This window comes from Aphelocoma coerulescens, chromosome 27 (genome assembly GCF_041296385.1).
Source record: "Aphelocoma coerulescens isolate FSJ_1873_10779 chromosome 27, UR_Acoe_1.0, whole genome shotgun sequence".
Lineage (NCBI taxonomy): Eukaryota > Metazoa > Chordata > Aves > Passeriformes > Corvidae > Aphelocoma > Aphelocoma coerulescens.
This window is the reverse complement of record NC_091040.1, coordinates 4,312,545-4,336,506: the sequence shown is the minus strand read 5'-3', so window position 1 is coordinate 4,336,506 and position 23,962 is coordinate 4,312,545. Positions and strand designations below refer to the sequence as shown.

Genomic DNA, 23,962 nt, shown 5'->3' with positions numbered 1-23,962 from the left:
GGGCCACCTCTGACAGTCTTTTTAACTTGGAGAGATGTTCCACTTCAACAGATGAAAAACAAAAAAGCTGAGTCTACAAGACAAGCAAAATGAAGAATTCATGCCCTACTTCTCCATTAATAGGCAGGTGTTCAGCCATTTCTAGGAAAGATGGTCTTTCTCACACAGAATGATTCCTTGGGAAGACAAAGGCTGTCATTCCAAATGTCCCCTTTCCTCCTTTCCCTGAGCTTTATTTCTGAGAACCATTTCTTACAGTGCGGAATGCTCCTTCGCTTGGTTGGCAATAGTGGTGCTGCTACGTCCCATCCCAGCTTATTGCCCACCACCAGGCACTCGCTGGCGAGACTGTGGGAGAAACAAAAAAGGCCTCTGAGCACTGTTGAGGAAGAGGTTAAAGAGCCTCGTATATAACGCTGTTTGCTCCCAAAGAGAAAACAAAGCCTCGCACGCTGCTGTGTCTCGTCCCTTCTTGCACCGCCCCTTGTCCTGCTCGGGGCCCGGGGCGGGTGTGCCGGGGGCGGGCAGAGGCGCCGGCGCTGCCCCGGCGAGGCGGGGCCGGGCGGGAGCGGCCCGAGCGCGGCTCCGCTCGGCTCCTGTGCGGCTGCCGCGGAGCCGGGGCCGGGCACGATGTCGGCCGGGCTGGGGCCGTGGCTGCTGGCCTTGGCCTTGGCCTTGTGGCCGGCAGGTGAGAGGCGGGCGGGGAGGGCAGCGAGCCCGGGGCGGGGGAAGGAGCGACAGGGACAGGGAGACGCAGGGACATGGGCAAATGCAGATGCGGGGGGGAGAAGGAGGGCAGGTTTTGTCACTGTGCCGGGGCCGGGGGCACCGGCACACCGGGACAACGTCCTCGGTCCGTGGTCGCGCCCTGCCCGATTCCTGCGCTCTCCCTCCGCAGGGCTCTGGGCACAGCTGAGGCTGCAGGAGACCGGCGGAGGGCTGCGAGCGGCCGGGGACTCCGTGACCCTCTCCTGCCGCGGGTCCGGCTTCACTTTCGAGAATCATTATGTTCGCTGGTACCGTCAGGCACCCAGAGGCAGATTCGAATGGGTGTCCTGGATAAGCCATTACTCATCTCAGATTGAGTTTGGGCCAGCAGTGAAAGGTCGAGCCACAGCCTTCAGGAACAATTCCCACTCTGTGGCATCTCTCAGCCTGCACCTCCTCCATGCTGGGGACTGTGCCCGCTACTTCTGTGCTGTTCGCACAGAGACACAAAATCCAGCTGAGGTTGAACTCAAACCACCCGTCAGCATCCCAGCTCTCTGCCTCGGAGCTGGAAGGGGCCTGTGTTGCCCAGATGTTCAGAGTTGCTCCCAAAGACTCGGGTAGACACAGCACAAAGTTTTCAAATGTTTGATTCGAACAGGGACTTCCTATCTTTTGCTGTCCCCAAATGAGCTCTAACCTTTATGCTTTTCTTCTTCCCACGTGTCATGCCAACTTGCTTCTCACTCCCCAGCTCTGAAGCAATTTTCCTGTTTCCCTTGGTTTCCAGTATTACGGGTACCCAGTCCAAGTGGTGTGGTGTGTGAATAGCCCTGCTATGCTTTTGGGCACAGCTCATGTCCACTCAGTCCAGCCCATGGGTTTTGCTGCCTGAGGGGTGAGCAGAGGAAATGGGGAATTCCAGAGGGTCATTTGGGAGCTCATTGGGAGAATGGGGAAGGCTGTGTGTGTCTCTCCCAGATCTGAGATTCTAAAGGGAGCAAGGGTTTTTGAGCAGATGGGTTTGTAACTGCTGGATCCTGAACATCACAAGCAGAAACACAGGGACATGGGGGAACAGACTGATTGCTTAAACTGTTGCTGTTTGTTTATCCTTGTCTCCTGGGGCTGCAGGTGGCCTTTCTCGGGTGAAGACAGAGGCCTCAGGCCCCACAGTAGGGAAGATCTCGGAATCTGTCTTGCTCTCCTGTCACATCTCTGGTGTAGCCATCACCGACAGCAGCTATGCATGGGACTGGATCCGGCAGACTCCTGGCAAAGAGCTGCAGCACATAGCGATGCAGTATCCTTTCACAGGACTCCAGCACACTGCTTCATCCTTCCAGACCCAAGTCACCAGCTCAGCTGACCCCTCCAGGAACCAGCTGTGGCTGCGACTGCTCTCGCCAGCAGCTGCAGACACAGCCACCTATTTCTGCAGCATGAGAGAACTTGAAAAGGGCACAGTGCTTGAAATGCAGGCAAGGCCAGGGCAGAATGGGAAGAAAGGGTTTTAATTCACCCAGGTCTTTTGTGGTTGCTGCAAGGCAAGGCTCTTCCCAGACTTCTCAAGACTAGTCTGGGCTGTCTTTTGCAGAAACAGATGCAGAGGTGCTACAGCAATAACAACAGCAGTCTCCCACAAGCAAACCCCAAACCATTAACATGTTAACTCCTTCCTTGCTTCTCAATATCTCCCACAGGCAGAAAGAGCCAGGGAAAGAGGGTGGATTTATATTTCAAAGAATGTGATTGTTTTAGTTTGAGTAGAGTTAATTTTCTTCATAGTAGCTAGAATGGGACTGTGTTTTGAATCTGCACTGGAAAGAGTGTTGGTAATTCAGGGATGTTTGAGTTATTGCTGAGCAGTGCTTACATGGAGTCAAGGCCTCTTCTGCTCCTCATTCCACCCACCAGTGGGTAGCTCAGGGTGCACAAAATGTGGGAGGGAACACAGCTGGTTCAGCTGACCCCAGCTGACCAAAGAGGTTATTCCAGGCCATAGGACATCATGCTCAGCATGTAAAGATGGGGAAGAAGAAGGAAGGGGGTGGACACTGAGCGTTTTATTTCCATGTAGCCACTATGTGTGATGGAGCTCTGCTTTTCTGGAGTAGGCTGGACGCTTGCCTAACAACTGGAAGTAGTGAATGAATTCCTTGCTTTGTTTTGCTCTGCTCACACATGCAGTGTTAGCTTTATTTCTTAAACTCTCGAGTTATTTATTAAACCTATGAATTCTCTCACTTTTACCCTTCCAATTCTCTACCCCATCCAAGAAGGGAGAAAGGAGCAAGCAGCTGTGTGGTGCTTAGTTACCATCTGTGGTTAAACCGTGACAAAGAAACACAATGGGCACTGAAAGAGCTGAAGTTTTAACACGGAAAAGTGGAACTCAACTGCATTTGGATACTTCATGATGTTTAGGGAGTCAATTCATTATATCAGAGGAGAGTGGCACTGCACCAGGAACTGCACTGCCAAGATGGACTTTCCCGGGTGTCTGGGTTTGAAAGACAGGTGTCTGCTAAGGAAGGCAGAAGCCTCCCTTGGAGTGGCAGATGTAACCCCTTTCCCTCTGAGTTATTATAATTTTGAAATCAAGGGTCTTTAGGCAAAGATGTGGGAAAATAGGAATAACAGTTCTTTACTATATATATATATATATATATATATATAACTAGTCAAACAAAACAACAACAACTATGGCAGTAACAGCAAACACACACCCAGTCCCAGCCTTCTCGGCTGTCAGGCTATTTCCCCTCGGGTGCAGTTCCGCTTGCAGCCGACAGGGATCGCTGGCGGCTCCCGGTGAGCAGGGCAGGTGCGATGGTTCCCCCGCGGCTGCAGGGGGCGCTCCGGAGCGAGCTCGGGGAACACACGGCTGCTCTGGCGCCCTGGGATCCCGGGGAAGGGTGGAACAAAGGAGCTTCACAAACCGGTGGGCAGCTGGTCCCGGAGTCTCGGAAACAGCAGGCTGGACTGGTAGGCTGGAGCGGCAGGCACAAACACAAATCCCGGGTGGCAGACGAGATGTATCCAAAAGGGGAACCCCCCGGGGCTCCAGGCAGGCAGGGCAAGCACGGCTACAGCGTAGCGAAGGCTCGAAGCAGCAGCGGGGCGGGCGGCCACAGCCCAGCCTCCAGGAGGGCAGGGAAAGCAGCCCTGGGATCCCCGGTGTTGTTCCCAGCAGAAAGGAAAGACGCCGAAAACGGGAACCAGCAGCTCTTCTCTCCGCGGCTTCTCTCTCCAGACGCTGAGAGCGAACTGCACTGCCCGCCAGGTGAAAACAAAAGCCTGGACGGGCCCTTTTGTCCTTTCTTAAGTATGGCTATCTCCTCTCAAGTATGGCCATTTATCTCCTAGCAACATGCTATGGGAAAAAATTCCTTTAACAGAAAAAAAACTAGGACTAAACTAAAACCCCAACACCGGGACATGATGAAAAACTCCTTTGCTGTAGTCCCAGCTTTGGCTCCATGTGAATAAACACAGGTGTTCTTCTTTTGAGCACTGAGCATTCCTTTCTTTATTTAGAAGTGTAGGATATCATGGAAGACATAAGGAGACCTCTGTAAGTGCATCCTTGGGCTTGTGTTCCTGAGCATAGTGCCCAAGGCATCCTATACAGGAGCTACGGATGCCAGAGGGTCAGGCAATTGTCTGCAGACTTTGCCCTCGTTCCCACCTTTAGCTCTATGGAAGAATTGCTGTAGTGGATTAATCTCAGAGCCATTCAACACAGCACTGCCAAAAGGGACAAGCACAAAGATAATACCACTTGATTTCTTCTGTCACCTCCCTCTTTCCTTGTCGGTGTCAGCAGCCCAGGGATTTCCCCAAGCAGATATTCCAGCTCACTTCAAATCACTGCTTTTAGCTGTCCTGTCCATAGTGGATGGACAGTGACTTGCTGTTTCACCTTCAATATCTATTTCTATGATCACTTGTAGTGTCTCCAAGGAATCCATGACCAGCTGTTATTTTTTGTGTAGAGCCTTCCTCTGGAGCAGAAGTAGAACAATGTAGAGGGACAGGAAAACAAAAGGCAGCTCTTCAAAGACATGAAAGAGGAGACATCACCTGGCACTGAAAAAAACCCCAAATGTTTTTATAGAACCATCCAGCACAGTGTGAAGTACGTTCCACAGCAATTGAAAACAACTGAACCACCACACACAAACTGCCCTCCCTTCTCTTGAAGGGGGAAACATGGTGCCCCTACCTCGCCTATTTCTCCCCAGTCAGCTGTGTGCACATACACAGATTTGATTCCCAGAATTACTCAAACAGCAGAAAAACCTATTTTCCCAGGACCGATTTCTTCAACATTCAACCTCAGATCTCGGCTCTTGCAAATAAGTCACTTTAGACATTTGATCACCAGCTCCAGTTGAACAAGTGGGCAGGAACCTTCTGTATTTAGATGTTTCCATTTGTTGCAAAATGTGGAAGATGTAAACTTTTCTTAAGTATGATGTTTGATCTTTGTGTACTTTCAAGACTAATCAACAAGAAGAGAGATTTATTCTGTGAAACAGAGAGCAGCCAACAAGCCCTAAATTATGTCCAAGTGTTAGAAAGACAAATGACTTGTTCCTGGAATTGCCTTGTTAAGGTTTAGGGCTTGACATCTGTCCTGGTTCCTGCAAGAACAGGGTTAATTTTTGCAGAAGCAAGGAGGCGGCATGGCTAAGATACGGATGTCATTCTATATTACCTCTCTTCATTTCTGGGGGTGGGGAAGGGACTCTTCCTCTCTTCACAGGTGTTCCTTCCAGTCCCGAAAATGTAGCAGGGGAAGCCATCCTGTATTTTTTTGTTGTTGTGAGTTTTCTGAGTAGTTTCTTTTTCATAAACCTTTCGTTATTAATATTTTTGCTGTTACTGTTTGTTTTCTTATCTCACTGCTGTTTCCACTAAATTGTTCTCTTCTCAACCCATCCTCTTCACCTTTTGTGCCTCCAGTTCTTAACTCCATCCCACTGCAGAAGGAAGTGGAGGGGGAAACAGAGCAGTGGGGAAGTGAAAGAGAGCAGCAGTGGTTTTTTGGAGGGTCTCAGTGGGGACACTGACTTGGGGAGTGCCATTCCTAAGCCATGACAACGTTTCAGTGATCTCAGTCCTAATGGGAGGCTAACAAAGCTTGGGGAGAAAGATGTACCACTGGTAGCAGACACAAACAATCCAGAATTCTGGGCCACAAGGACATCTGGCAGAACTCCCAAGATAAGGAAGAAACCAACAAAGCCAACTCAGCAATTGTGTTGAAATCAGCTCCAAGTCAGTAAAAGGTAATTCTGGCAGGGGCAGATCATGGCCACCAATGCACGGACCACTGACCCAAGAAACCCCCTGACCCAAAAGAAGAGAAGGACTGAGCATGGAGACTAATTAGCATGAGAAACGAGAGAATCATTAACCAATAGAATATAGACTATTAATTAATAATAGAAGTGTGTTCTTGTGGCCATGAACACTAATTCCTTTGTTTGCTAAAATGTATAAATACTCAAAGATTTTCATAGTTGATGTGCCTGAGTTGTGGAATTCCACCGAGCACTCAGGCTTGTGCAACTCTGAAATAAAAAAATGAGGTCTTCTTCAAGTGTGTAATTATTGGCTTGTTACACACCAGAAAACAAAACTAATTTTTGTGGACAACACATTCAAGCTCAGCATTATGTTCTTCTCTTTGTCTCAGAGCACAGAGGAGGATTTTGATAAAAACAAAGATCCTTTTAACTTCAGATCCAACAATGGCCAGAAGCAGATGCAGATGAAGAACAAGACCTGGAGACCAGAAATGGCACTTCCCACAAGGAATCTCTCAGCTATAGACATCAGAACAGGGACTGTAACCTGTGGTTGCTTTGTATTTGCCAGTTCTGAGTTTATTCAGGAGCCCTTTGTTCATCCTTTTGGCCTTCTGACACAATGCTTGACTTACTGCTTTGTCAAGAGGAACCATTCAAGAGGTTCAAGGAGCTAATCTCTGAAAATGAGCAGTTCTCTAGACCCGTCCTGTGTCCAGGACCATAACCCTTGGGATTCCTCCCAGAAGATCCCTGAAGAGCCCAGATTCTGCTCTCCTGAAGCCCAGGGCTCCAGGCCTGCTTTTTGCATTGCTCTCTTCTCCCTGGATCCTGAGCTCAAAGGGTGCATGGTCACTGCAGCCAAGGCTGCCCCGAGCACCTCACATGCACCACCAATTCTTCCTCACTGGCCAGTGGAAGTCCAGCTCCCCAGGCACCTGTGTCAGCAAGCTTGCACCAGTACACTCCAGAAACTCCCTGACTGTGTGTGCTCAGCTGTGCTGTCCTGCCAACAGACACTTGACACTCTTCAAGCACCCCATGAGGACCGGAGCCCAGCAATGTCCCATTTGTCCCAAGAAGGCCTCACCTATTTCTTCCCCATCCGGTGATGTGCAGTAGCCGCCCACCACAGTGTCCCCCTGCTGCTGTGGCCTCTAATCCTGACCCATCATCCGCTGTCAGCTGGCTCATTGCACATCCCAAAGCACAAATTCCAGCTGTTCTCTCAGAGCAAGGGCAATGCCCACTCCTTGCCTTCCCAGCCTGCGTTTCCTGGAGGCTGGCTTCAGTCACTACAACACTCCTGGAAGCTCTCCCACCACCTCTCCATGATCCCACAGCTCTGCATCCAGCCCACAGAGTTAGAGCTCAAAGGCTGAGAGAGCTGGGGGTGTTCAGCCTGGAGAGGAGAAGGCTCTGGGGAGACCTTAGAGCCCCTTCCAGCACCTAAGGGGCTCCAAGAGAGCTGGAGGGGGCCTGTGGAAAAGGGCCTGGAGTGACAGGACATGGCAGAATGGCTTCCCACTGGCAGAGGGCAGGGTGAGATGGGATATTGGGAAGGAATTCTTGGCTGTGAGGCTGGTGATGCCCTGGCACAGGTTGCCCAGAGCATCCCCACTCCCTGGAAGTGTCCAAGGCCAAGCTGGACTGTCCTTGGAGCAACCTGAGATAGTGGAAGGTGTCCCTGCCCATGCCAGAGGGATTGGAAGTAGATGATCTTTATGGACCCTTCCAACCCAACCCAACCCAAGCCAGGGTCCTGTCTTGGAGAGGAGCCCAGGCCATGTCCCCTGACCTGCACTGCACCTCTCATTTCCCTTCCTGGCTCACGTGAGCTGTCCCACCACTTCTCTCTGCTGTCCATGAGGCCATAGCCCTGCACCTACTGCTGGAGCTCTAAAGTCTCGTGTTTGCTCCCCATACTCCATGTGTTTCTGCACAGGCGCTGTAAAGAGACCCCCAGCCACGGTGATTTCCCAGAAGGTGAGACTGTTTTCTTTTTCCCCATAGATATTCCTGGTGTATGTGCACACTCTCAAAGTGCACCCCTTTCAGCCCTTTGGTTTTCCATCATTATGAAGCCTGTCCGGTTCATACCATTCCTCGCCCGTTTTGTACCAACATTTCCTGATGGGCACAGACTCAGCGAGCCCTTCCTTTGTTACAAAAGGCAGGGCTGGGCTCTTGAAGCTGCAGAGTCTCGGAAGCTGAGTCTGTCTCTGGCCATCAAGGGGTTCTGATACAGAACTTGAATATCATGAAGGATTTGGTCAATGTGCAGCACCTCCTTTACTCTTTGATCCTTACTCCCAAGGGTACAGCACCTCTACATAACAAAGAACAAACATTTTGCCCACCTTCTCCTCTTACCTAAAACAGCATAAAGACTTTCTAAGGTACTAAAGGACCCCCAGATGCCAATTCCAAGAGCCCAGAGGGCACATTCCTCCAGCTTCTGAGCATTGAAACAAAGGAGAAAAAGAGGACAGCTTCCAGCAAGGCAGAAGAATTTTCAGAAATGCTTTGAAATAGCACCAAAAGTACTGATTATTTTCCTGCTTTCTATCCAGCTTAAGTCCCTCCGACTTTGCAGAGCTGTCATGTCATCCCCAAGTTCTCATTTACAACTCAACCTTTCGGATATTATTTTAGATCCTTCCTTGAAAGCCATATGGTGTTTCTTCATGTGGTACGTTGGGTCTTAAACCACTGAAGGAGTCATGTGACTGCCTGTATAGCCCAAAATTCTGTGTAGTGGAGCAGAGACCGTTTTTGCTATGAAATAGATCACAGTGTACAGGGGCTGGAGTACCACAATGATGTAAACAGCATAGGGACCTGTACAAAAACCCAAAGAGGGAAAAAAGCTGAGATATTTTGGGAAAGAAAGACGATGGGTGGCTGTAATGCTTAAAGAGACAAATAGAACATTCTTTTTCATATTTCTGTTTATGCTGGAAAGATAAAGGAGCTCTGGGGAGTTCTAAACGATGGAAGAAAGGGAGAACTTGGAACTTCTGTACTCACTCAAGTGATTTGAAATCATGGAACTATTCAATTAACTATTTTCCCTTTCCAGTTTTGGAAGTAAATGTACCTCTGGATCCCCTCATGGACATGCACCCATGGATAATTAGGACTAATATCTGGCTTTTCATCTCCTGTTTTACAACACTTTTGAACACCTGGGGAAAGAAGGAGTTATTGGAATAAGTCTTAGCAGTGTGAGGACAGATAAGCTTGTGTTTGGACCAGGGACGAGTCTCACAGTTGAACCAAGTAAGTGCCATTTCTTTATTTCTAAAACTTCATTTAAAATTAAGGTGGGGGCAGACAAAGGAATGTAAAGGTTTGGGTTCACTGTAAGAATTTTCAGCTGCAATAATCCCTTGAGTGCACTCGCTCTGCAGCCAGGCTTTCAAACCAAATGCTCGGCTTGCATCTGCTGGGGAAGGTTTCCCAGGAACCACTGGGCTGACTCTGCACAGCACCTTTATTCCATGATCCCCAAACACCAGCAGGGCCCTACTTGGCATGTGATAACTTATTCCCAGTTGGGCAGCCCGCTGGCCCAAATTTACTGTGAAGTGTCCAGTTGTCCAGTGGACTTCCACTGATTCATTTGGGGCAGGAATGCAGAGCTCAGTGAAGGGCTCCCAGGGGTGAGGAGTTTTGAGACAGATCTGTACCTGCCTCTGGTTGGAGAACTTTTGACACCGGCACTACATTCAACAGTGTCCCCAGGTAAGTGATTCCACTGCCATGGGGACAGAGGAGGAAGGAGATTAAATAGCCTTGGGCTTAAATTCTCACAAGAATTTAAACCTCTTGCCTGATATCCAAGAGCTCCTGGAATGAAAGACCCTTGGCTCCCAAGTTGTGTGGGCTCTGCAAAGACCAATGTGGGGAGCAGGGATTATAGGAAGCCTTAGCTATTCCTATCTTTATTTGGAATTCCATGATGTACAAAAAAAGGTGGATGTCACCCCAAATAAAGTTCTCATTCTGAAGAAAGATCTCTTTCTTCCATGCTGTTCAATGATTTTCTTCTTCTAGCTAAAGACAGGATATTTTCAGTGCTGCACAGAGACTCTGGGATTCTGTTTGACAGTAAAAGATATTGGGCCTTAAGTATCAAAGTCCCTTCCAAGTCTGCTGAAATACTTAGTAAGTTGAAGCCATAATTTCCAGTGTGGATGCTAAAATGCTAAGAGCAGAGGAATCTTCCAGCTGCTGTACAGTTCTGTGAAGTTTTTCTTTCTCATGCAAGCTAGCTGAAAATTTCCTCTGCTCCTAGCTTTTTAGCATCCACATTCCAGGATGTGAGTAACCTCCTCCTTCTGGTTTTGAATTCCTTTGGGAGATACTAATATGCATTTTAAGATCTTTAGAGCGCAAATACTTTATTATCCAAATCTTTTGCAAATTCCCCCAAATCAAAATGACATAAAATAACAGCCATTAGTGTCACTGTGGGATACTCCAGGCATATTGTCCTGAGGGGTCAGTTAAGGATGGTGAAGGTTTTTGCTTTGGCTCGGACTGGATTATTCCAGATAAAACATTCATTAAGAATGCTAAGGCCCATTACTTTCTGGAATATAGGGCTGTTCCTGTGACTTTATAAAGTGAAGGAGAAGTACAATGTTTTGTCCAAATAAAATGCCAGAACATAAACCACAAATCCCTTCCACAACCAAGCAGTGGTAGGAATTCATGGCTTTGTTACCTGACATGGTATTGTCAGGTAACGTAAACTCGTGGGACTCAGGTGAGGCCTCTGGGGTCAGACAAAACAAATCTGCTCTGAGAACTACAATTGCACTGTGTACATTATTTCTTGCTGGAGATCTTGCCCAGGGAGTTCTTGCAGAGAAGCAGCTTGTTTGTATTCTGGCTGTTTGGAAAGCCTGGAGAGGAGACCACATGAAAAGCCTTTCAAGGTCTTGTCAGAGAACACAGAATGCACAGGGCTGACAGGCTCTGGCAAACCACGGCACAACACCTGGGAAGGAAAAGTGTATAGGAAGAACAGCAAAATGAGCCCTTTTTGATTTACGTATTTTAACTGTGTGTTACTGCTGGTCTTGTATTTGGGAAAGGAACTCAACTGACCGTGGAGCCAAGTAGGTATCCTTTATACATTACCATTTTCTGAGTTGTTACTCTTTCATTTCTCACTTTTTAAAAATTTTTATCCTTTTAAAAAATTCATGCAGACACTCATTCATGTTTTTCAGTCACTTACTAGACTTTCTATGAGTAACCTTTTGCATGCAACTAAACAATTTATATGTAGAAAAATTCTGATCCCACTTCTCAGTTTTGCCAAAGAACTTGAGCTCCACAAAGAGAAGTTCTGTCTGCTATCATTCTGTATTTCTTTGGGACATATATCTTTCCATTAGTCAGGCTTCTTAATAAGATTTTCATAGTAGTTGTTGGGTTTTAAAGTCATGCTTGGACACTCTAAAGGGAAATAAAGTGTCTGCAGAGGCTGGCATGTATGTTCCTAAGACTGTCTCTTGTGTCAGAGTTAAAAATACAACAGTGATGGCAGAGAAGGGTAACGTACAAAAGCGTAAAATAAAATCTTATGCAACATTTCTGGACTAATTAAATCTTACTAAATTGTTCAGAGTCTGGGTTCAACTCAAGTTTGGGTCAAACCAAGTTAATGGATATTTGATTTCTGTTGGGTGTCTGGTTGCTGTAGGTGTGCACAAGTGTGTAGTTCTGCCTGTTGGATCAGGAGAGCTGACCCAGGAGGTTCTGGCAGAGCACGGTTTGGCTTTGACCTCAGTTCCTCAGAGGTGGCATAGGGCTGATGGGGAAAGGGTGGAAAATCAGAGCCCCTTGATCAAACTTCGATCAGTACCCTGTGATGAACAAAATGATAGAGCTGAGGGATCTCTTGACCTGCCTGCAAGGCAGACATCAAGCAAAATGAAAAGCATAATGGCCTTCCCTTTACCAAGAGACCCCTCAGAAAACTCCTGCCAAAGCAGACATGTAAATCTTTGTGGATGTGTCAGACAGCCTTTCATAAGCTGAGCCCTTTCTGGCAAGGAAGGATGCTGGAGGATTCCTTTCAGTTCCATGGTTTTACTCTAATTCAATTTGTTAATCTCTGACATTGGTTTTTGAGATAACCCTTGATTTTCTATGTATGACTTGACCTAGAGGCAAAGATCATTTGTTTATAAAAGAAACCATGGTAGCACAATGATTTGTTGGCTGCTAAATTCTTTTGACACCGTTTCCTTGTAAGACAGCTGCTGCAACTTTAAGCAATCTTATTTCATTACTTGTACGTCTTATGGCAAATTCCCAGAGAAGGCTTCTGCTTTACCGTTGAAATTCAGTCCTTTGTGGTTGTTAACCCTTTGTCATGTATTTCCTGGGGAATTCAAAAGTACAATTCTTACCAAACTGAAAAAAATACATCTAAAACCTTCAGAGAAACTGACAGGTGAGAGCAGTGATCTCAAATCCAGTGAAAACTTGTCAGCACCTTTTAAATTCTTTCAAAGCTCCTCTTTTGCTGTCTTGATATTTGTTGGTATCTTAGTGCTAAAGGAGCACCGCTGAAGGTTATGGCACTAACCTGGGGAATATTGCAAAATTTGTCCATGAACATGCAGCCTGGTTGGAATGTCTCACACCTTGTGCAGTTTCTAGTGGGGAAAACCGCCCCCACAATGGAAAGTTCTTGACCTTGTCAGAAAGCCCTGGAGCAGTGATGTAGTGAGTGGCATCACTGCCCATGGCAGGGCTTGGACTGAGATGATCTTCAGGGACCCTTCCAACCCAAACCATTCTATGATTCTCTGATTCTGTGGGGAGAGTTGCAATTCACAGGTTTCTGATTGCTTCTCTCCTACTCTCCCATCTTAGAGACAAAACTCCTTCTTGCACCTGAGCTGTTGTCACTGCAAAGCTCCACCTTGTCCCGTGCTCCAGCAGCAGGACTTCATTTCTGCAAGTAACATCCCTCACAGGAGGAACTTTGCACAACACTGAAGCAACAAACTGACTTCTGCTCTCCCTGCAACTCTTGCTGTGCTTAGACCCTTTAGCCACAGTAGGAAGAGGATAGGGGAGGGGAGGGAGAGTAAAGGAAAGCACAGTTATTCCCTCATGTCTCAAGAATATGCAAGGCAATCCTACTAGAATTGTTATTTTTTGGAATTAAATTATTGAGGAAGCAGAATAAGTGGACTCTTGGAGTGGCATTCATAAACGTTCCCTTCTTGTTTGTAGGTCTCTTATAAAATCATGAGTTCACTTACAGGCATGAGCTTCGGCAAAATGAAGCTGAGATCCTGTGGGATTAAATCTCCTGTAAAATATGCCCCTCATACCCCTTTCTGTCTTCAATCTGGTCTTTCAAAAGCAGCAGCAAGAAATACAGACAGCAAAAAGACAGTAAATGAGAATGCTACAAATCAGTCATAGCTGGAATATATGTCAATATTCAGTAACTCAGCACTCAGGCAAGCCTGCAGTAAAATCAATCTTGTCCAAACCATGCTTTTTTTACAGATATTCCAAACAGTTCTGTCCCTCAAGTCATTGTGATGAATTCAAAGAAACTGGAAGAAGGTGGCAGCACTGGGAAAGCAGCTTGTTTGGCAAGGAATTTCCTTACAAAGGACATCAGCTTGGAGATGCCCTCTAAGGAGGTCGTATATGAACAGAGCACGTCCATTTTGACACCAGAGGGGCTGTACAATGCAATTAAAGTGGTCAATGTGACAAAAGACACAGAGCTGACCTGCACAGCCAAATTCAACAACAGAAACATAACAACACTGCCAGGTATGGTTTGGTGGCACAGCTGTCACTTATTTCTGGAGACAGTGGCCTGTGGGGCTTGGTGTTCTCCTGCTTGTCAGCATTGGCCAGGGCAGCCAGCAGAAATGAGAAAGACATTGGGTTCTTCAGCAGGGAGAGATGAATGATGTTTCAGAGCATCTAAAAGAAAGGTTTCAACTGTTTAGTTACATGGAAATAACTTTTCTTGGGGAGAACAGAGAAGACACAATCTATGTTTAACATGTGGATTTCCTTATGACTGAATGTTTTACCCTGTAGCAGCAAACCTCATGCAGCACAAGCTGAAACAGCCTTTCTAAAACCTACAAAGAGATATAAAGGAGGGGTGTTCAGGGGCTTTTAATAAATCCCTTTTTATATAATTTTGAAATTGTTTTTGTACTCCTGAAGGCCATTCAAATAGGAAAACCAAAGCAATGCAGGAATCCTTTTGTTTCCTGCAAGTGCATGGAGAAACTGTCCCCTCAAATTAATGTTGGAATTAATGCTGATCATCTCAGCCCCAGTCTGTACTTTCCTCAAACTCCAGTGGGAAATGTCACATGAACATTATTTTAATCCTTTATAAAACATGGATATGGTTAAAAATGCCTTTTCTTTATCATGTTACAGAAGAGGAGGCTGAAGAGCCTCCTGAAGTACCAGAGGCTGAAGAACCAGGGGCCAGTTACAGGGTTTGTAACAGCACAGAGCCCTCAGCACGAGGTGAGTTACCCAAACAGGTTGTGAAGTTACGTTGCTGTTTGGGGGATAAAGGCATGGAAATGTATTTTCTCCAGGGCAGAGGAGTCAGAACACAACATATTCACCAGACACAAGCTGCTGTTCCAAGGTTGCTCCTGCACACACACACAAGCCCCAGGAAGCCAAAAGCAACAGAGACAGACCCTGGGCTCCCCTGCTGTTGCCATGTTCTCCATCGTCTGTTCCTTTCCTGCTCTTCCTTTCCCCAAAACCACCACCTGGGATTTTTTCCACTTTCTGCCACGAGCACACCATCCAAATGTAGAGCATGATCTCTCCCCTCTTTTCTGGTCTCTGAGCAGATCCTGAAGGGCAGAGAGTGAACATGCTGTCCATGGCTGTGTTGGGCCTGAGAGTCCTGCTGGCAAAGAGCATCGCCTTCAATACCCTCCTGAGTATCAAGCTGTTTCTTTTCTGAGGTGAGGGAGCACCCAGCTGTCCAACTGTGGTTCATAGGCCCAATTTCATTAAATGGAGTTCAAATCCCCCTCTGCTCTTCCAGACATGGGGAATGAAGGCAAGAGGAACCTGAGGAAGAGCAGGAAAGAACGTCAACCAGCAGCACGAGGGGTTGAACAAGCAGTGGCAGAGCTGCTGACAGTGACCACCCAGGACACAAGGCAGCACCTTCCCCTGCAGACACTGGATACTGTTCACTCCTGCCTGGCCAGGTGATTTACACTGAAGAGCTTTAAGGGCTTCTGCTGTTTCCTCTTCCCTGAGAATGGAGAAGAGTGGATTTATCCTCATGCTCCTGCTAAGTCGATCTCCCCACTCTTCTGGCATCTGCATACAAGTGTCCTGCCTGCTTCACCAGCTCTGAAAACTCCGGGGCTCACCCTAGATAAATGGCCTTTTAGAAGCACTTTTCCCAGGCATGTTGTGTTACTGCCTGGAGACCTGGAGTATTACTGCTGAGGGAATTCACCCCCAGCAGTTGCCATTTCTAGCATTGCATTTCAGATAGCTTTAATAACAGTTAAGTATATATTGCAGATGAGAAGAGCTGTGTAGGATCTGAAGTGATTCAATTCAACCAGATAATGTTCATTTCTGTATTAATCCTGTATGTCTTCTGCCAAATGTATCTCATGTGCATTTTAGGTTCCCGTAGTAGTGATGAAAATAAAGTTTTATGAGGCCAAAATGCTGTGGGTTTTCTGTGCTTTTCCTTCCAAAGCTGGCCTGGAGATTGCTGGAATCCAACTGTCCTAATTCCCAGTGGGATTGGAAACACAGCTTTGATAATGTAGATTTCCTGTTGGCTGAATTTGTCTTTTCCAGACTTTGTGCATGGATGTGTCTCTCTGGCCCATTCAAGAGCTTCAGTGAGGAGAGACCTCACTGAAGGCCTGAGGGAGGAAAGTGCTCATCTGAGCAGAGAAGAAACCCTGCAGTTGTTTTGCACTCAGGGGTAGGAAGGAGGAAGGGGCCACCAGGAAATCATGTTGGGCGGTTTGATGGAGTGATAGTTTCCACAGCAACTTGGTTCTTACCTAATGGAGCCCAGCACACACCTTCCCCAGCTCAGCCCCCTCTCACGAGCAACAGGCAGGACGCTGTGGTCACCATTTCTGACTCAGTTACACCAGGCAAGATCAAGCCTCCCCTGCTTTTGACAAAACAAGTTAACCACATCCTGAAGGGGAATTAAGGCTTTTCTCCCCCTGGCTCAGCTCCTGCTGGCTTCAAGAGAGCCTCTGCAGAGGACAGAGCAAGGTGTGCTGCATTGGGCTTGCTCAGGTCAGACCCTCAGACCCTGCAGACACCCAGAGAAGACCCTCAGCCCTTGCAGAAGCTACATGCAATTTGCATGGCAAACCCAGAAACATTAAAATGCTCAATAAGTGCATTCTACCACCCTAATGTAAATCAGGGGGAGCTGTGCACCAGCATTTTTACCCTGATTTTCCCGTGACACATTTTCTTGCCACACCTTCTCCCAGTCTCTCAGGCAGATTCCTATTTTGAGAACAGTCCCTTAGACAAAAACCAGTGGAATCAGATGGACAGGAGGGAAAGGCCCATGATTAAGTGCTGCTATAATCCCTTAGTCATAAAGTGTTGATGAAGTCGGGGATTGAGATTGGATCCATCTGCACCTCCTCTGAGAAGGAGTTGAGAAAGCAGGGGTGTCTTTTCTGCACCTCATGACTCAATGGGTCCTTTTACAGCTCTACCCCTTTCCTGCCCCCAGTCTCAGCATCAATCCTTCTAAATGAATTCCAGTTCGATGTTCCTGTGTCTGTTCCATCCATGCAGTAAAGCTGCACAGTGAGCGTTGCTGTTGGACTGTGCCACGCTTTGGCAAATTTGTATTAAACCTGCTTTTGCTGACACCTCTGACAGTGAGTGTTTAATGGGCCTAAAGCCCTCCCTTCATGACAGGCTTCCTGACTGCCCCCACCAAGCAGTGCCTTTTCACTTTGCATTTGCAATGCAGAGCATGCAGCTCAGGAGAACAGGAGAATAGAATTGTTTCCAGAAGGAACCCCACAACTGGGAGCTTCTGTGCGGTCCAATAGTGAGATTGACTTAGTGGGGTTAATGCCACAGAAGGGGACAGAATCTGCAGCTCTCCCAGCTGAGATCAGCTGAGGAAAGCTTTGTAGAGAACCTGTGCTCCACAGTAATTGTCCTCCCTCTATGAAAAGCACCTTTGCATTTGGAATTATCCTGAAATCTGAAGAAAACCTATTATTCTCTAAGGGATGCTACAGCAGTGGAATAAGGGAGGATGACTAGAAGCAGAAGGCTTTGGTACAATACATTTTAACAGTGCTGTCTCTATTCTCCTACAGATTAATTTGTGTCCATATCTGATTGTGCTCAGACAGCCTTTGCAAATCTCCAGGGGTTGAGCCACTGTCCCTGGAGATATTCAAAAGCCACCTGGACATGTTCCTTGGCCAACAGCTCCAGACAGTCCTGCTAAAGCAGGGGAGACCCAATCACCAGCACAGGTCCCTTCCAACCTCAATCGTTTGTATTTCTGTGATACCTTTCTCATAGTGTTGGAAATGACAAGAAGTTGAAAATTTTTATGTAACTTTAGTCAGGGGTTTGGTTTGCCTTTGCCCAGGGGAAAAAAATTGAAGTTTCTTTTCAAAGGACTGTTTCACCAGGAGAGCAATGATGAGCTTAACATCTCAACAGACTGGGAGCAGCACAGGAGATAAACAAAAGATAATGACCATTAACAAACATCAGCTCCAAGCATCACCCCATGCATGGTCAGAGACACCTGGTCTGGGAGAAGATCAATAAGAGAACAAAGAATGAGAATGTAATTACCATCGAAGGTGAAGGCATCAATAACCAGTAGGAAAGGAAATACTAAGAACTGTGGAACTTGGGACCAATGAACATCGAACCAATGAATTTCTATGGGTTTTGGCTGTATAGGTACATGAAAAATCAGTGAAAACCTTGTGTGATGGAAGGATTTTCTCTGCACACCCGGGCTATGTGTGGATGAAATGATTTCTGTTACACATCCTGGCCAGAACAACATCCTGGCCAGAATAAAGTAATGCCTTGATTCTCTAACACTAAAAATTGCTGTTGGAGAGTTTTTGTTTTTCCCGCAGTTTCCGTGACAAGACCACCCACAATGTGAACTGCAATAAAACTTCTAAACTAATTTTAGGAACATTTTCACCTCCTGCACATTATATTTATTTTCCCTCCCCTTTGGTTGCTCTCACACATAGAGTGTGGTATGGAACATCTGTCCCGCTGAGCAAGTCAAAATGGAGAGAGCTCTCTCCTGTGGCAGAGAACATTAAAAGCATCCTGAAAGAATAAATCTCTTTCTAAGAGGTTACATGGAAAGCATGGGGAAGAACTCAATGAGAATGTGCAATATTAAATAGCTTTTTGTACCCCTGAATCCTTCTGCTTTCTCATACAGCATTAAAAATGCAATGTAATAATCATATTCCTGCATCTGCTGGGTACAATCTGACTTGTCTGGTTTGTGTCCTGAAATACTAAACAGTTCCTGATAAAATGAGATCTATTGATGTCAACTGAACTTCTTTCTCTGATCTCTCCTGCTACCTTCTGGCCAAAGCGTTTATTGTTCTCACAACATTGTCACCTTCATGAAATCCAGAAAATAGCTCAAACAGGAGAAAAAAACAACCAAGGAACCAAAGAAACCACCCAAACCCCACAAGAAGTGCTGTGTCTGCACATGCCACAAATTAAACTTCTTTGCTCTTCATTTGCATTCTGGCCGTGCCAGCAGGTGCAGTTGGAAACTCTTGCTAAGTGATACAGAGGCTTTAGAAAGTCCAGGGCCAGGAAGCTGAAAGAGCTGAAAAACTGAAGGGAGATTCAGAGAAGCTTCATTGGAAGGTGCAAACTACAGCAGGGTTACAGCTGGAAGTGATTTGTAACAGCAGGAATGGAGTAGAATATGGGAAGCACTTGCAGCACTGCTTTCAAATTCCTTAGGATTTCTAAAGGAGTTTTGAACTGTAAATTATTCGGGAAGCTTGGTCAAACAAATGCTGTAGGATAATTTCACTCCTGCCTTGCTTTTTCTTATTCATTTTCATGCCCACAGGTAATTATTTGAACTTGTACATTTGTTGCCATCACAGAAGGATGGAACCCCAGTCTTAGTAAGTCCTGATTCCTGACTTATGATCAGCATGGGGTTTCTGTCAGATTTTGCCTTAAATTCACAGGTGAGAATCTGTGGTTCTGCTGAATTCTGTGACAAGCATTTCTCTTTTCCAAATGTCAGGAAATACTGGAGGAGGGGGGAGTGCTGGTAATGCAAAGTCGTAGGGAGAAAATGACAGGAGGAAACCCAAGGCTCACCTGAGTGAGCACCACAATGTGTTAATTCAGCTACAGGCTTGGTTTGATCCGGATCTTATTCAGGATGCAGTGAGTGATTTGTGCCCTGATTGGATGCAGGCAGGAGAACTGCATGGGGTTGCAATCAGGCCATCTTCATTATTGCATTTCTGAAAACCTCCCATAAGCTAAGTCACCCACTTAAATGTGTGTGGAACCACAGAGGATATGCAAGGAATAGCTGAAAGGGGCATATCCATCACAGAAACTCATTAGGAGGATGCTTAATTACCTGACTGCAAGGCAAGAGCTCTTTCTCTTTCTCTCCCTTATATTTCAGTCAGCAGATATGGTCTGAACTGAAGTATTGGAGAACCTGATCTGCCCCTGCAAAACCACTCAGAACTGGGAGTGCAGGGCTCCTGGGAATGTCTGTCCTTCCAAAGCACAGCTTTGAAAATAGATTTCAGCTCTATGATTTCTGCAGGGAGGGCCTGAGTTGATTCCTGGCTGTGTCAAAGCCTCCCACGATCAGGGCACTTCATCTTTTGTGATCTGTAGAAGGTATTGGAACATAACCTGCAAGGAGGCAGAGAAGAGACAACCCAGCTTCATTTTGTGGGGATCTCTATTGGGCACTGTGCACATGCAGTTTTATTTTGATGACAAACAGACTCTCTGGCCATGGGGTTCCACCTGCCTGGGCACACTGCTAGATCTTCCTTGGGAGAACACCTTCTGTTCACACTTAACAGGAGTCACCTCCAGAGGCTGAGAGTTTCTGGCCTCTTCCCAATGCCCCTGTCAATGCCCACAGCCCCGCACAATATCATCATGAGGAGCACATTTGGGAACATACACAGGGCTAGGCACCACAGCCACATGAACAGGTGCTCCAGAAAGCAGCCAGTCCACAATGAGCGTTCTTCCCCATCCTTCCAAAGCCAAGCTCTGGGCTTGTCTGCAGAGTTGTGCAACCCCATCACATGTGCCTGTACCTGTGTCTGCAGCCTTACAGAAGAACAACACACCCTAAGTTCTGACAGAAGAACACACACCACAGATACAGCAAACTACAGAAATACAGACAAAACCCCACGCTGAATAGCTCTCCTCACTCCTCTGTGTGCCTCTGCTTTACCCACAACAAATTACTTTTGTATCACTTGCCTGTTTCTCTGTTCCTTTCGTGCTTTGAAACTTGCAGCCTGAAGGGGACACAGTTGTCCTTTGTCTTTTTTGTAGAAGAACAAACAGTGCCTGGGACTGGGAGCTCTGACCTCAGAGTTGGTGTGTCCTGAAAAGCCACCTCCAGGCAGCTCTTCCCAGCTCAGAATAACCTATAACCCCACAGAAAAGCACTAGATGATTTATCCTTCAAGGAAACCAGACACGGAACCATATCCAGAAGTGGAATCAGCCAGAATCCAGGAGAAATTCCACCCCCTGCATGGGGCCTGGGTTTAGAAGAATGGAGTTTCCTACACCACTGACCACTCATCTGCACCACCTCCACGGGACAGGGCTGCACGGATCCAGCACAGGACAAGCACTCAGGGATTATGTGAGCAAGAGTCGCTGATCAGGCTCAGATCTGACCTGCTGTCCTCTGCAGCAGGACCTGCCATGCACTAGGCGAGGGCACAGCCCTGTGCTCAGCTAAAGTGTAAAAGAATCAATTCCCTTGGTGTTTCTATGCTCAGTGTCCTTGTGTCCCTGCTCAGGTGACAAACAACTGACAGAGATGGCAAAGTCAGTTTTCTCCCTGGTCCATATCAGATGCAGAGACGTGAATGTCTCTGAGAGTCTTTCACTGGATCACAGAAGGGGTGAATGTGGAAGAGGCCTCACGTACACAGAGAGGGCTTAAAAGAAAGATGGGGATCATGCAGGGTGAGAGACATCCAGGAGGCACCAACAGCTTCAAGTTCTGCTCCTCCTGCCCCACCTCTCTCCCTCAGTGTTGTCATAGCCAGAGGGAGGGACTAGGAGGGACTGGGCCTGAGTGCAGTGACAGAGGCGCAGGCAGGGCAGGTGTGGGCAGAGCTGTTCTGCAGGCAGAGAGAAGGTGCAGAGAGGCGAGACAGAGCGGGCCTGGCCATGTGGAGTGCCCTGTGCGTGGCCTTACTGCCCATTGTAGGTGAGTGAAGGGAAGGGCTGATGCCCCCAGCAGATGAGCGTGGCCCTGAGCTCCGCAGGGCTCTGGGGAGCTGTGCTGAGCGCCTGCAGCCGGACCTGTTCCCCGGCTCGAGCTCCCAGCCCTGCCTGTGGAGCACGGCGAGAGCAGCCCTGCTCCTCCTCTGCCTGTGAGCTCGGCACCTGCAGCCAAGCTGCCTCCTCTGCAGCCTGGGGACACGCAGGGCACCTCCCTGCTGCACTCACATCTTGGGGCCCAGCGCTTTGCCCTGGCACTGGGCACTCTGCTCCTGGGGCCCTGCGGCCCCTCTGGCAAAGAGCAGCTTGAGGACGGCAGCACAGGGCCCAAGCCCATTGCCCGTCACAGGCCTTTGTCTTTCCTGTGCTCAGCTGGAGCACTTCCAGGCACAGGAGAGTGGCTTCCTCACCATTCTCCGTTGGCAAACACAAAGGGATTTGTCCCCCCATGCTGCAAATCCTTCCTGCTTCTTTGGGGGAAATCAGAAAAAGCTTCCTGTCGCACAGGGAAAAGGAGGGAGGGAAATGTGGTGTCTCCTTCCTTGTGAGCCTTGATAGCTGCTACCAGCTCTGCCCATCTGTGTCAGCTGGCTTCAAAGAGGACGATTTTGTCCTCCCACTGGTCCAGTGCCATTCCAAAGCCCCACCAGCATTGCCCTGACCTTTGCTGACTCTTGGACTGACTGTGCCTTGTTCTTGCTCTCTGCAGCAGTCTCGCTTGCTGGTGCAGCCACCTTGGAGCAGCACCCCAGGGAACTGACCATGCAAGAGGGAAAGGCAGTCACCTTCCAGTGCAGCATGAAAGGAGATTCTTGGAAGTACTTCATGTACTGGTACCGTCAGGGCCCAAGGGGCACTCAGGAATGGATTTACATGGAGGGTGATATCTATGGAGAAGGTTTCCAAGATCACTTTGTGGGAAAAGTGGACAGATCCATGAAGAGATTCACACTGCAGATCCTGTCAACAAAGCAAGGGGATGCAGCAATGTATTACTGTGGAGCACAATCACCCTGGAGCAGCTCTGCAGCAGAGTGGACCAAAAACCAACAGATGGGGAAGACAGATCACTCAGCATTTCTTTCTAGCAGCTGCTCCCCGGGGATCCTGTCAGGCAATGGCAGGTGCAGGAAACATCCCTGTGCCTTGGTGGCACTAAAAGGCAGTGCAGGGAGGGTGGTAGAAGGGCTGGTAGCATTTATGGTGCAGGGGGATCTGTTCTGGGAACTGCAGAGGCTGTTTGGGCAAGGGCAGCTTTAGTGCACGTTGCCTGGGCTCCTGTCCAGCACAGCCTCATTCTCCCTCTGTGCCTTGGCTGCAGAGCCATGGGATGATGGAGATGTGTTGCTGTAGCTTCCAGAGTGCTGTGGTGGATGGAGGCAGGCTGTTTAGGAAAGGCACATCAGCAGGGATGACATTGCTCTGGGTGGCTGCTACAGAGCACCTGATCAGGAAGAAGGAGTTGAGAAGGGGTGGTGAGGTGACTTTGGTTGCCCTCCAGGTGCTCAGCAAGCTGCTGTCTCAGAGCTCCTCCTCCACTGGACAGGGGGAAAATATGGAATTAAGGCTTGTGGGTTGTTATAAGGACAGGGAGATGTCCCAGGAATGCCACCATGGGCAAACACATGGACTTGGATAAAATAATTTAGTGTATTGTGAATGAAATAAGAGTAGGATAATGAGAAAAAAATCACACATCTAAAAACAGCTCGTCTACCCAATAATTGCACAGGGATGGAGAACGGAACAGTCAGTTCATAACACATTTTGTCTCCCACTTCTTCCTTCTCATGCCCTTCCCCTGCTCCAGAGTGTGAAGTCCAGCCCACAGGAGACATTTCTCCAGGAATTTTTCACCTTTGGCTCTTCACATTGAGTGCAGTTCTTCACAAACTCCTCCAGTGTGGGTCTATAGCTCCCAGTGCAGTCCTTCAGGAACAGACTGCTTCAGTGTGGGTCCCTGCAGGTTCTCCCAGAAAACCTGCTATGACATGGGCTACTTATTCTGTGAGACCTCAGTTCCTGTCAGGAGCCTGCTCCAACGTGAGCTCTGCATGGAGTCACAGACCTTTCCAGGACATACCCGGCTGCTTCTGGGTGGGGAACTTTCTGGGCTGCAGGGCCAATATCTGCTCCACCATCAGTTGACATCAGCTGCATCACCATGGGCTTCACCGTGGGCAGCAGGGTTATCTGTGCTCTGGCCTCTGCAGCAGCTCCTGGCCCTCCTTCCTCAGGGACACTCAGCACGGCTTTGGGAAGTGGGAGTCGTGCTTAGCTGCATTTACAGCCTTCTACTGTGAGACACAGGGTCTTGGTGGGTGAGGAGAGAGTGGATGTTGTGCATTCTTCATTCAGTTGTGCTCTCAGCACTGACTTCCCTG

General features: G+C 47.8%; 2 protein-coding genes across 2 annotated transcripts in view; both read left to right on the top strand.

The window, feature by feature from the left end:
• LOC138099168 (M1-specific T cell receptor alpha chain-like) overlaps positions 1 to 23,962 on the top strand; it is a 149,602-nt gene that overhangs the window by 44,946 nt on the left and 80,694 nt on the right. The window lies entirely within an intron of this gene.
• Positions 613 to 15,720, top strand: LOC138099167 (Ig heavy chain Mem5-like). The gene is made up of 7 exons (XM_068996256.1): positions 613 to 688; positions 899 to 1,204; positions 9,225 to 9,308; positions 13,575 to 13,850; positions 14,481 to 14,573; positions 14,915 to 15,031; positions 15,115 to 15,720. The coding sequence occupies exons 1-6, from the start codon at positions 631 to 633 to the stop codon at positions 15,028 to 15,030; spliced, it is 933 nt and encodes a 310-aa protein (XP_068852357.1). The 5' UTR covers positions 613 to 630; the 3' UTR covers position 15,031; positions 15,115 to 15,720.